Source organism: Ciona intestinalis, chromosome 3 (assembly GCF_000224145.3).
Source record: "Ciona intestinalis chromosome 3, KH, whole genome shotgun sequence".
In the NCBI taxonomy this organism is placed as follows: domain Eukaryota; kingdom Metazoa; phylum Chordata; class Ascidiacea; order Phlebobranchia; family Cionidae; genus Ciona; species Ciona intestinalis.
Window position 1 is genome coordinate 4,933,826 of NC_020168.2, and position 10,360 is coordinate 4,944,185.

The 10,360-nt window shown below is 34.0% G+C and overlaps 2 protein-coding genes and 1 long non-coding RNA gene across 8 annotated transcripts in view; 2 read left to right on the forward strand and 1 right to left on the reverse strand.

The window, feature by feature from the left end:
• The first annotated feature begins 9 nt into the window (after window positions 1–9).
• LOC100183356 (targeting protein for Xklp2) lies at window positions 10–5,863 on the forward strand. 2 transcript variants are annotated; one of them, XM_002129723.5, is made up of 15 exons: window positions 10–171; window positions 413–661; window positions 832–1,429; window positions 1,542–1,661; window positions 2,043–2,230; window positions 2,414–2,535; window positions 2,678–2,867; window positions 2,985–3,111; window positions 3,192–3,384; window positions 3,634–3,732; window positions 3,818–3,991; window positions 4,326–4,481; window positions 4,543–4,657; window positions 4,898–4,903; window positions 4,989–5,863. In XM_002129723.5, the coding sequence occupies exons 1-15, from the start codon at window positions 87–89 to the stop codon at window positions 5,264–5,266; spliced, it is 2,700 nt and encodes an 899-aa protein (XP_002129759.1). In that variant the 5' UTR covers window positions 10–86; the 3' UTR covers window positions 5,267–5,863. The 2 variants fall into 2 exon arrangements, with proteins under 2 accessions (XP_002129759.1, XP_018666820.1); XM_018811275.2 differs by lacking the exon at window positions 4,898–4,903 and having other exon boundaries at window positions 35–171.
• A 427-nt stretch (window positions 5,864–6,290) lies between these two features.
• Window positions 6,291–10,360, reverse strand: part of LOC100185726 (protein disulfide-isomerase TMX3-like) — a 4,950-nt gene continuing 880 nt past the window's right edge. The window contains exons 1-8 of one of the 2 annotated variants that reach the window (XM_026833715.1): window positions 8,556–8,849; window positions 8,292–8,447; window positions 8,020–8,154; window positions 7,759–7,939; window positions 7,524–7,665; window positions 7,305–7,473; window positions 7,024–7,237; window positions 6,291–6,967 (exon numbers count right to left, since the gene is read on the reverse strand). In XM_026833715.1, the coding sequence (XP_026689516.1) occupies window positions 6,674–6,967; window positions 7,024–7,237; window positions 7,305–7,473; window positions 7,524–7,665; window positions 7,759–7,939; window positions 8,020–8,154; window positions 8,292–8,447; window positions 8,556–8,632 (1,368 nt within the window). In that variant the 5' untranslated portion in view covers window positions 8,633–8,849 and the 3' untranslated portion in view covers window positions 6,291–6,673. Of the gene's footprint in view, window positions 6,968–7,023; window positions 7,238–7,304; window positions 7,474–7,523; window positions 7,666–7,758; window positions 7,940–8,019; window positions 8,155–8,291; window positions 8,448–8,555; window positions 8,850–10,360 lie in introns of those variants that run through there. The other variant, XM_026833716.1, reaches the window with a different exon arrangement.
• Window positions 8,970–10,354, forward strand: LOC108949331. Of its 4 annotated transcripts, XR_001974678.2 has the most exons (5): window positions 8,970–9,297; window positions 9,685–9,989; window positions 10,062–10,080; window positions 10,173–10,208; window positions 10,284–10,303. It is a non-coding gene; the product is annotated as an uncharacterized LOC108949331 (long non-coding RNA). The 4 variants fall into 4 exon arrangements; XR_001974677.2 differs by having other exon boundaries at window positions 10,173–10,354; XR_003395760.1 differs by having other exon boundaries at window positions 8,970–9,191; window positions 10,173–10,354.

Here is a 10,360-nt window from a genome sequence, read left to right on the forward strand (position 1 = left end):
AGTCAGCTATTAAATATATTCTGTTTTAGATAAACGCAACTTTGTATGCAGAGTTCATTTAGATCGGATAACTATAAATATTAAATATGGCTGCATGGGAATATGATGCACCAAATTTTGTGGATTTTGATGCTTCGTGTGACTCAGTTGATGATGCAGAAGCATATTTTAGTAAGTTAATGCAGTTTTGTTTTAAATATATATATATATTTTAATACTCTGTATAATTTGAACAAACTTGTACTGGTAACTACAATATAGTTAGGAGTTTGAAAACTTCTGTTACTTGCTACTATAGGCATATTGTAAACAATCTTTTAGTGGCTCATCTGGTATACAAACATAGTGTATTTCAGACATTTCATCCGCCGGTTAAGACTTCAATGAAGTTATTTAAAAGCTTGTTTTACAGATAGAAGACACAGTCATGAATATGGTGGAATACCAATCAACTATGAAGATGAAAGTGAAAGTATTCCAGTGGAACCAGAAATGACACAAATTTTATCAAATCCAGACCCAGTAGATAATCCCACAGAAGAAAAGGACATTTGTGATCAAAATAAAGAACTAGAAGAAAATATACCTTCAACAAACCATGAAGCTGCTGAGGAAGTTAATATTGTAAATAAAGCGGATTCTACAAGTTTAATTAAACCAGGTGAATAAACAAAGCCATGCTTTATTAATTTTTTCTGGTATAGCTTATATTTATTGTACATAGCTTATTATAGAGGCATTCTTGCGGGAGAATTCTAAAACAAAAAGAAAAAGCTGTACATTTAACCTAGCAAGAAATTTAGTTTGTTAGTTTTAATTTTTCTTTTACAGATCAAAGTCAATCAATCCAAGTTCTAGAAAATCAGGAGATTGCTGTTGAACACACTGGAGAAAAGGACCACCATGATGAAAATAATCAAGTGAAAAGTGAAATAAACACAACATCAGAATGTGACAATGGGGAAGTTGATCCTGTGGATAAAGTGGATTCTGCTGCTGATGAACAAGTAACTCTTAAAAAAGATCTAAAGCAGAACACTGTTAAAGAGTCAAAAAAACCTGATGAAGATATAAAGCAAAAGGTGGCGGAAGAACCAATCAAATCTGAAGATCTAAACCAGAACGCTGTTGAAGAATCAATAATACATGAAGAAGATTTGAAGCAGAAGTTACAAATGCAGCATGAAAGTGGGGAGGTGGCTATTTCTGAAGTTACAATAAAACAAGAATGCATTAAACTCTCCATACCAGCTGTTCAAGACATTAAACTACAAAGTGACAATATAAATACAAAAGAAGAAAGTGTTACACCCTCTGAGGTTGACACAAGTGAAAAAAAGGCTTATTCCAATATAATGACTCCAAGCCGACTTGCTTCGTGGAATACTGCAAAACCCAAAGTTGTACCAAAAGCAAAACTTGTAAAAAGGTGATTACGGATTATGATTTATGCTTGACCAAGATATATTTCTAATTTTATCATCACAATTTTTAAATAATTTAACCAGTAGTCAGTGTAATGTATGTTATATATCCTATAGTGCACCCAAGAAATCAGCTACACCAAACGCCCCAAAGCCACAATTGAGAAGAAGTATTCGAAATACTGACAACATTTACAAAACTCCAGAACCTCCTATAAAGAAGAAAAAACTAAACAAGTACAAATTTGTTTGCAAGATTTATTTCTAAACCTGTTTACACACGATAAAAACTGAAACTTTTGCAACAAATTTTGAAACCTTTTCTTTATAAATGTTTTCTTATGCAAAGGAATCCAAACAATGCATGATTTAACTTTTTCAGTAAGTAATAATCGTCGGAACGTTTACTAAAATACTAGTTGCCCAGGGGTTAAGAAGCACAAAGCACTCTAAGCACTCATATGAAGGGGTTATAACGTTTGACTAATTTAAGCAGTAAGTTGTGACCATGGAATCTTGGATCACAGGTTCTGTGTAATATTTCATTTATTTTTTCCAGCTTATTAGTTCATTTTTTAGCACTTGCAATTTACAAGTAATATGCTTGATCTTTTGCAGTGAACCCAAGAAAAACAATCATAAAAGAATCTTAACAAGTGAAGAGAGACAGTTAGAGGAAGTAAAGTGTGCAAAGGAGAAGGCACAACAAATAAAACACGATTCTGAAATGTCGCTAAAGAAAATCAGATCAAGACGAATGCCATCTTGGAACATGAAAACAAAACCAAGTCTAACTGTTCCTAAAGGTTAGTTTACATTGTTGTTTTATATGTTTTTTAAAAGGTATGTACCAATTTACTTTAGTATGGATATTTACTATTTGCTGACAAAAAATGTACTAATTTAATTTTCCATAAATTCGGCTGTTAAATTTTCTGTGGTATGAATCGATTATGTATTTTAAACTTGAACGTTATTTACTTTTTAAGAGTTTCAGTTTAAAACAACTGACCGAGCTACCAAAGCTCATCCGATGTCAACAAGATCAGACTCTGCAGCTTCTTCTTCAAATGATTTCATGAAAGACTTAAGAAAACATAATCCTTCACCTGTAAGAAGACTATGTTTAAACCAGTTTTTATAACTCCTTGGTTAAACTAATTTTGACTCTCTGGTTAAACATTTTTTTAACCTTTTTGGTTACACTGTGTTTATAAAGTTTATTTTAAACTAAATCACTTTTATTTATTCAGCACAAACTAAAACCTACAGTGGTGAAGCCTTTTCATTTCTCTGATGATAATAAAAAAGCAAAAAGAAAGCTTGAGAGGGATGCTGACCATGGTTCAGCGTTTGTACCAATGGCTGCGGTGATCAGAGATTTTCATAAGTCAACTCCAAAACGCTTCAGAGCCCGTAATGAAAATGTTCCCCTTGCCAAAAGTAAGTTAAATAAATATCTGCTAAAACCCATCCATTTAAAGCCTGGAAGGAAAATGCTGTACCCCCTTTAAAAATTTTGCTAAAAACTATTAATTTTTTTGCTAATTTAATTGACAGATGGTCCCATGAAAGCGCTTAAAGTGACAATCCCAAAAACTCCTCATTTCTCGAAAATTAGGAGTCGTCCAATTGCAACTATGAGTGCAAAGGAAAAAGAAGAACTGGAAGTTCAAGAAATGAAAAAGTAAGCTCACAAACTTTGTGTATAGGTTACTTAATACTGTCTATTTGGAAAGATTTTAACTTTTGTTTTGTTAAAACTAGCTACCAGTTTAAAGCCAAAGAAGTCAGCAACACAGAGGTTACACTTAAAAAAGTGGAAAAGAAACCATCGACAGTACCTGTTGAATTCAATCTTCATACTGAAAATCGTACTTCAAAGCAAGAGGATCATGAAATAAAACAGAAACCATTCAAAGCTCGGCCAGTTCCTGTAGCCATATTGGAAAAACCAACCGTAAGTAAAAGTAATATAGAAATGCAGAGTATTAAAGTGGGTTGTTGTTTGGCATGAAAAGTATGAAATGGCCACAATAACATAGGTTTATTTGCGTTGGTATGCATATTTTTCATGTTTTCATTCCTGAATAAATACAGCGCAGGTCTGTATTTTCAATTTGTAATTAGTCATCAACATGAATATTATTTATGTTTTTACTCTGTTCTATTCCTGTATCCATTGCTTTACGCTTCATATTTATTCAAGGGAATCAAAGAGAAACAAGTGGCTGAAGTTACGATTCCTCAAAGTCCAGCGTTTGCACTGAAACACAGGATCAAACCACCGCCAGTTGTACCGGACAAGGTAGGGCTCACACTTAACCCAATAACATATGCTTGGTTAATGTTAAATAAGAGACAACTTTATATTTTTCTCCATTTTTTTCCAGAATTCCACAAAGCCCACATATTACCACCCTCCCCCCATCTTCGGTGTTCCATTCATGCCTAAAGTTGTTTCAACTAAACTAGAAGTGAAACCATTTTCCTTTGACAAATCTGACAAAGAACGATTTGCTAAGAAACAGGAAAAAATAAAGCAACAAAAAGAAAAAGAGGCAGAGGTAAAATTTGTTATCTTAAATTTACTCTGCAGATGTTTCTTGTTTTAAGTTTAAATGATTATACGTTTTTAATTTATTTTTAGGTATTAACAACGTCAACCATTGGAACCTATTTGTTTAAATAATGTAAATGTTTAAAGGAAACCAGTTCCTTTTAATTGAGATTTAGTAAGATAACAATATCTTAGTATTAGTAATATAACAACTATTGTAAAACATTTTTTTAGTAATTTATGTAAAAGATTTCAGGCATCTACCTATTAATAGAGTTTTCTGAGGTATGTGTAAAAGCACCAACCAAGATTCTTATTGATTTTTTTCCAAACTGACACAGGTTGCCGTGTTCACTGCAAACCCCGTGCCTTCCACAATCACTCATGCAGAACCCGTTTTAGCAAACAAAAAAAGCAAGGAACCAACAAAAGCCAAACCTTTCAACCTGGAAACTGACCATAGAGCTGCAAATCGGGCTGAAAAATGGAGCAAGAATGTAAAATATCAGTTTCAAATATGAAGTAAACAAGTTGACAGTTTGATTTATTTTCACACAGGTCGAGGATGAAGTACAGCAACTACGTGACAAAACACTATTCAAAGCAAACACCGATATCGATGTTGTTCTGAAAAAACCATGGAAGCCAAAAAAATTAAGCAGAGACCCAGTCGGTAAGTTACTCATCATCCAAGTACATGTGAATGGATTGATTTTTACACACAGTGATATTAAAATGGATCATCATTTTCATGATTTTTACACACAGTGATATTAAAGTGGGGCTCAGCGTGCTCTGATATGTTTATTTATGCACATTATCAGATCGTGAAAATGATGTTTTATTTGTTTATTTTCGCACATTAAACATCACTCTTTCTTTGCATGTTCTGTGTTCCCGGTGATTGCAACAGACACAAGTTCGTATTTGTTCTTTAAAACTTACTTGCGTTCATAAGGACGAAACTAATGAATCGGTTTGTTAATTAGTTTATTTTATTTCAGTTGCTATGGATCCGCATTTACATTCCGATGAGCGGGCAAAAGAAAGAAGACTTTTTGACGAAAAACTTGCATTTGAAAAGCAGCAGATGGCTAAATTGTTGGAGGAACAAAAAAAGAAACAAGAGTTGCAGGACAAAGAAGAGATCGCTCGACTCCGTAAGAGCATGGAACACAAGGCATCAGAGATCAAGCATTATAAAACTGTCACAGTTGCTCTGAGTGAAAAGAAATTGACAGAGCCACATTCTCCTCACTTTTCAACAAGATTTAAGAAGTGAAGATCCCTATTTTTGTACATAGCAACTTCTTGTACATGCATGCGTTAACTGATAAACTGAACTTTATCTTCTGCTTGGTAAAAAATAACAACATGTACATAGTTTGTAATATTGTTACAATTTATCTGTGTGTAGGGGCATTTTTAACAGTTGGTTTTTAATTTCATGCTCTAAACACACCATTTTCAAAACCTCTTACTAATTCAGCGCACATTCATGAACTTTCACAAATTATCCTGCCTTAGTGTCTAAAATTGATAAAAGCAATTTTATTTATTAGATTTTATTCTTTGAAAGTACTGAAACACAATTCTTGCATAGGCTACTGTACGGAAATATTTAACATATATATACATACACATCAAGCAGGGTTTAAAGTTTTACAAAAGTAGTAAAATAATAAAATTAAGGTGCAGGGGGCTTTGGAAGAAAGACTTGTCTCTGCAATTTTTGATTAATATCATTTAAAACAATAGCTGAAAGTAGGTGTTGCTCTTTTGTTTCGCTTGTTGGCTGTGTTGATGATTCGTCCTGAAACAAAGTTTTATATGGGTATGTCCCAATACATTCTTGTCAATAAACCGCAGTTAAAAGCAATCTGTTACCTTTGATACATTTTGTTGATTTGCATCAGCTACGATCTTTGTCGGTTCTATAACGAAGTCTACATTAAGAACTGTGTAACTTAAACCTAGATTAGCTGCATACCTGAAGGTTGCTGGACGTCACTCGAACTGCCTCCATTTCGTTTCTGGTAAAAGTTAAAATAGAAACTAGATTAAAAGCCATGTTAAAATATTACACTTCCATTTAGTTGTTTTACTAACCTGTCGATTTTCCTCCATGTACACAACAGCTAACTCATTTTGCCGCTCAACTATTTCAACTGAAGCATAACGGCCGTTTCGATGAACGCGGCATTTTGCGCTCACTGGTTAACCGCTATTTGCACAACGCTTGAGTTTCATAAAGTGCCACACCGAGCACACGGTTGAGCAAACCGACCTAAGTACACGACACGGTCTTAACGAATGTAAAGTCCGTTTAATACAACGGTTACAATACGACAGACAAAAAACGTGTACTTGAATGAAATAGTGCATTATATCAATGTCGTGTGTGCTAGCACTAGGTAGAGCGTACAGCATGAAAACCGTGAAGACAAGGGCACGTTATTGAACATCTCTTTGTGCAGGCCCAATACATTGGTTTTAAACTACAATGATAACACTGTTGTTTACCGTTTTCAAAGGGCATACAGCAGAACACAAAAACATGACTTTTTTCATTAGGGGAGTACGGGCTGGGTCAAGCCCAATACATTTACAACAACATTTATTCTTATTCAGCTTGCGGGGGATAACTTGGCATCACATTTTTTATTCCAGAAGTTTTGCCAAAGCTTCTTTATCCTGTTTCTTCTTGTGGCTTAATGTTGACTCGCTGTCTTACACCTTCACTAGAATCTCCAATAGCAAGATCTTCATGCAATAACTCTTCTTCCAATTCAGTATTCTGTTCCAAGTCATCAGGGTTGTATGGAGGTAGATCATCTTCTTCCTCATCCTCATCATCTGTGTATTGCTCTCCATCTTCTTGACCATCTGTTATTGAACAGAGGCAAACACACAATCCCGAGATTACAACTGTTGGAAGCAGAATGACCAAACTGGCTATGATTGGACTCTCACGGAAAAAACCCTGTTGAAAAAATCCTATTTGTTAATTCAGACTCAATAGAGTTACAATTTACATACCACAACTGAACCAATTGCATCAGTTACGAATCTTTTAGTTTGTTGCCAAAACCCACGACCTCCTTTTGGTTCAATTACACCATCTTTGATATCTTTAAAGAATTTTGTAACCTCTTTTTCATTTAATTTACTTTCGCAATCGCCTTCCTCACATAGAGTGTAGTATTCATAGGAATTTGTGTCAAATACCACCAGATTTGGTACAGAAATTGTACTAAGAGGTTCAAATGACACGTTATTATTATATGTAATTAGAAATAATCTTCCATAACAAAACATACCCATATGTCATGCTGTTGACTATCCCATTTCCCTCCACCCAGCAAAATGTATATGGGTAGTTTCGTTTTAAAGCAATGTCCTTCATTGTCGTGTTAAATTTGTCATTTTTGTTCACAGCTGCAACAGCAAAGCGCAGACCAGCACCTCTCAAACTATGGTAACTCATACCTATAAGATATTATTCAAGACAAAGGTATGTAAAATAAAAATTATCAAACCAGTTAAAGCATTGTAGCTTGGAAACTGTTCAGAACGAATCCACATTTGCACAAAATCGGAACTCATTGGGTTTGCTGGCATTTCGTAAAATTTTTTGTCTTTAAACACAACAACAGTTGGTGTAGTTTCAATCTTCATGCCCTGATAGAAATTGCAGTAATAAAAATTATGTTTTATAACTAATTATTTCTTCGCTGAATCAATTTAACTACACTTCATTTATGGTAAACTAACCTTAAGTATCGAGACGTCCCGAATGGAGTAAAAATCAATGCTGGTGAACAAGGAATTTGCGGTTTCATCAAACATTTTTCTTAAGTTTGTATCAGCAGCTCCAACATAAGCAAAAAACACTGTTGAGCGCTGTTTAATTTGAAGAAATTCAGCATGGTTACGAATATCCACAACTGAAGGCCTGAAAAGAAAAAAATAAATGAGCTATTGATCTTACAGGGATAACAAAAATGGGATAGAAAAAAGAACTTTTTTATTTACCCCTTTGCACGGCTGACAAAAGAAACAATATTTTCTTTTGATCTTGGGCCATCATAATCAAATGTTGTACCATGTTTGAAGAACTTAATTGTTGGAAAACCACGGACTTGGTATTTTGATGTGATGGCGGAATACCTTGTAATAGTAAAATATTAGACACTAAGAAATCACAAGTAAATATTTAATAGACCTAAGTTTAGATTTATTTGATAGCGTTTAATTAATAATATTTAACAAAAAAATATATTAACTTATTAGGATCATCAATTTACTTAGTAGCATCAAGGCGTGCCACAGAAACTTCAGAATTCCCCTTTGCAAGTTCTGCTCCAACCTCTATCCATGTTGGCTCTAAATTTTTGCAATGGCCACACCACGGAGCATAGAACATCACCAGCCATAATCCTTGAGATTCAACTTTTAAAAACCTGTAGTAAAGTTATATGATAAATACATAGCAATTTTTTCATTAATGTAGTACAGTATTAGATAAAACTTTTTAATAAAATAAGTATGATTTAATAGTTTTTGAATACCTTTCATCCAATTCCAGTACACGTCCTTCAGCGCCCCAACAAACTAATATGACAAGGAATAGGATCTTATTCCACATGATTTAGAATATCTGAATTGTGGATCGGTTCCGAAATAAAGCGCGGCGTATTTATTAAGCTTTTAACCTCGCCTTTCCGGAGTTTTCCTTAGAAGCGCATATGTTGTTGTTGCTTGAGGGGAAAGTGAATATATAATATGTCAAAAATAATGCTCAAGAACAAAATATGAAGATTAAACTGTTAAAGTTTTATAAAAAAAAACGCTTTACCGCATATTATTGTATTTATTTACAACCGAAAAACCGGGAAAATTATGGTAAATGGTTTTGTCCCTTAAACGCGCATTGTAGCGCTTTGGGGAATACACCTAAATCACGTGGAAACTTTGTTTACATTTGCTGGTTCCCACTTTAACCCTACCGGCGAGCCGGGATCATAGAAACATTAAATATTCAAATCTGCAAGTCATCATTAATTCTGACAAGATTCTCAACTCGAAATTCTTAGCGGTCTGCGACAAGGTGTGGTATGATTTCTGGTTAAGAATTTTCTTGTGTAACAGGGTGTGTCGTGCTAAATGTTAATGTATTGTTATTGGGAAAAGTTAACAGTTTTCACGTGTGACAGGGTGTGTTATTCTAAATGTTGAGAATTTCTTCCTGTGACAGGGTGTGTCGTGCTAAATGTTAATGTTTTGTTATTGGGAAAAGTTAACAGTTTTCACGTGTGACAGGGTGTGTTATTCTAAATGTTAAGAATTTTCTCGTGTGGCAGGGTGTGTCGTGCTAAATGTTAATGTTTTGTTTTTGGGAAAGTTAAAGTTTTCTCCTGTGGCAGGGTGTGTCGTGCTAAATGTTAATGTTTTGTTTTTGGGAAAAGTTAAGAGTTTTCTCGTGTGACAGGGTGTGTTATTCTAAATGTTGAGAATTTTCTCGTGTGGCAGGGTGTGTCGTGCTAAATGTTAATGTATTGTTATTGGGAAAAGTTAAGAGTTTTCTCGTGTGACAGGGTGTGTTATTCTAAATGTTGAGAATTTTCTCGTGTGGCAGGGTGTGTCGTGCTAAATGTTAAGATTTTTTTTTTGGAAAATGTAAGAGTTTTCACGTGTGAGGTGTGACAGGGTGTGTTATTCTAAATGTTGAGAATTTCTTCGTGTGACAGGGTGTGTCGTGCTAAATGTTAAGATTTTGTTATTGGGAAAAGTTAAGAATTTTCTTGTGTGAAAGGTTGTGTCGTGTTAAATGTTAAGATTTCGTTCCAACTTTTTGATATAGAAATTGACTGCATTTTAGATGGAAAATAGATTTGATTTTCGATTTAGTAACATAGCATTTTTTAGCAGTTCAAACAACCCCAGCCCAACCCCAACAAACCCTACCCCAACAAACCCTACTCCAACACCAGCAATCCCAAACCGTAAGTCTTTGGTTTCCAAATTGTGTTACTTTGTAATTGCGGACTGTTGTTAATCATTTTTATTTTTTGTAGAACACAAAAGAACAAGAAAGTAAGTATAAGTTTTAAACAATTCTTTTTTGTTTGTATGTTAGTGGCAATAGTTTTATATATATATATATATATATAATTTAATTTTTTCAGATATATCGGCAAAAGCCGATTTGAGTTTTTGCAACGGTAAGTGATAATGATGTTTTTGTTATAACTTATAATATTTAAAGTTAAACATTTAAACTGTCTTAACTTTTATAGTAAAGGAGTTATTCCGGAAGGAAAAAAGTAAGTATAATTTATATCTACAGTGTTTAACTAAATTGCAATTGTTGTAC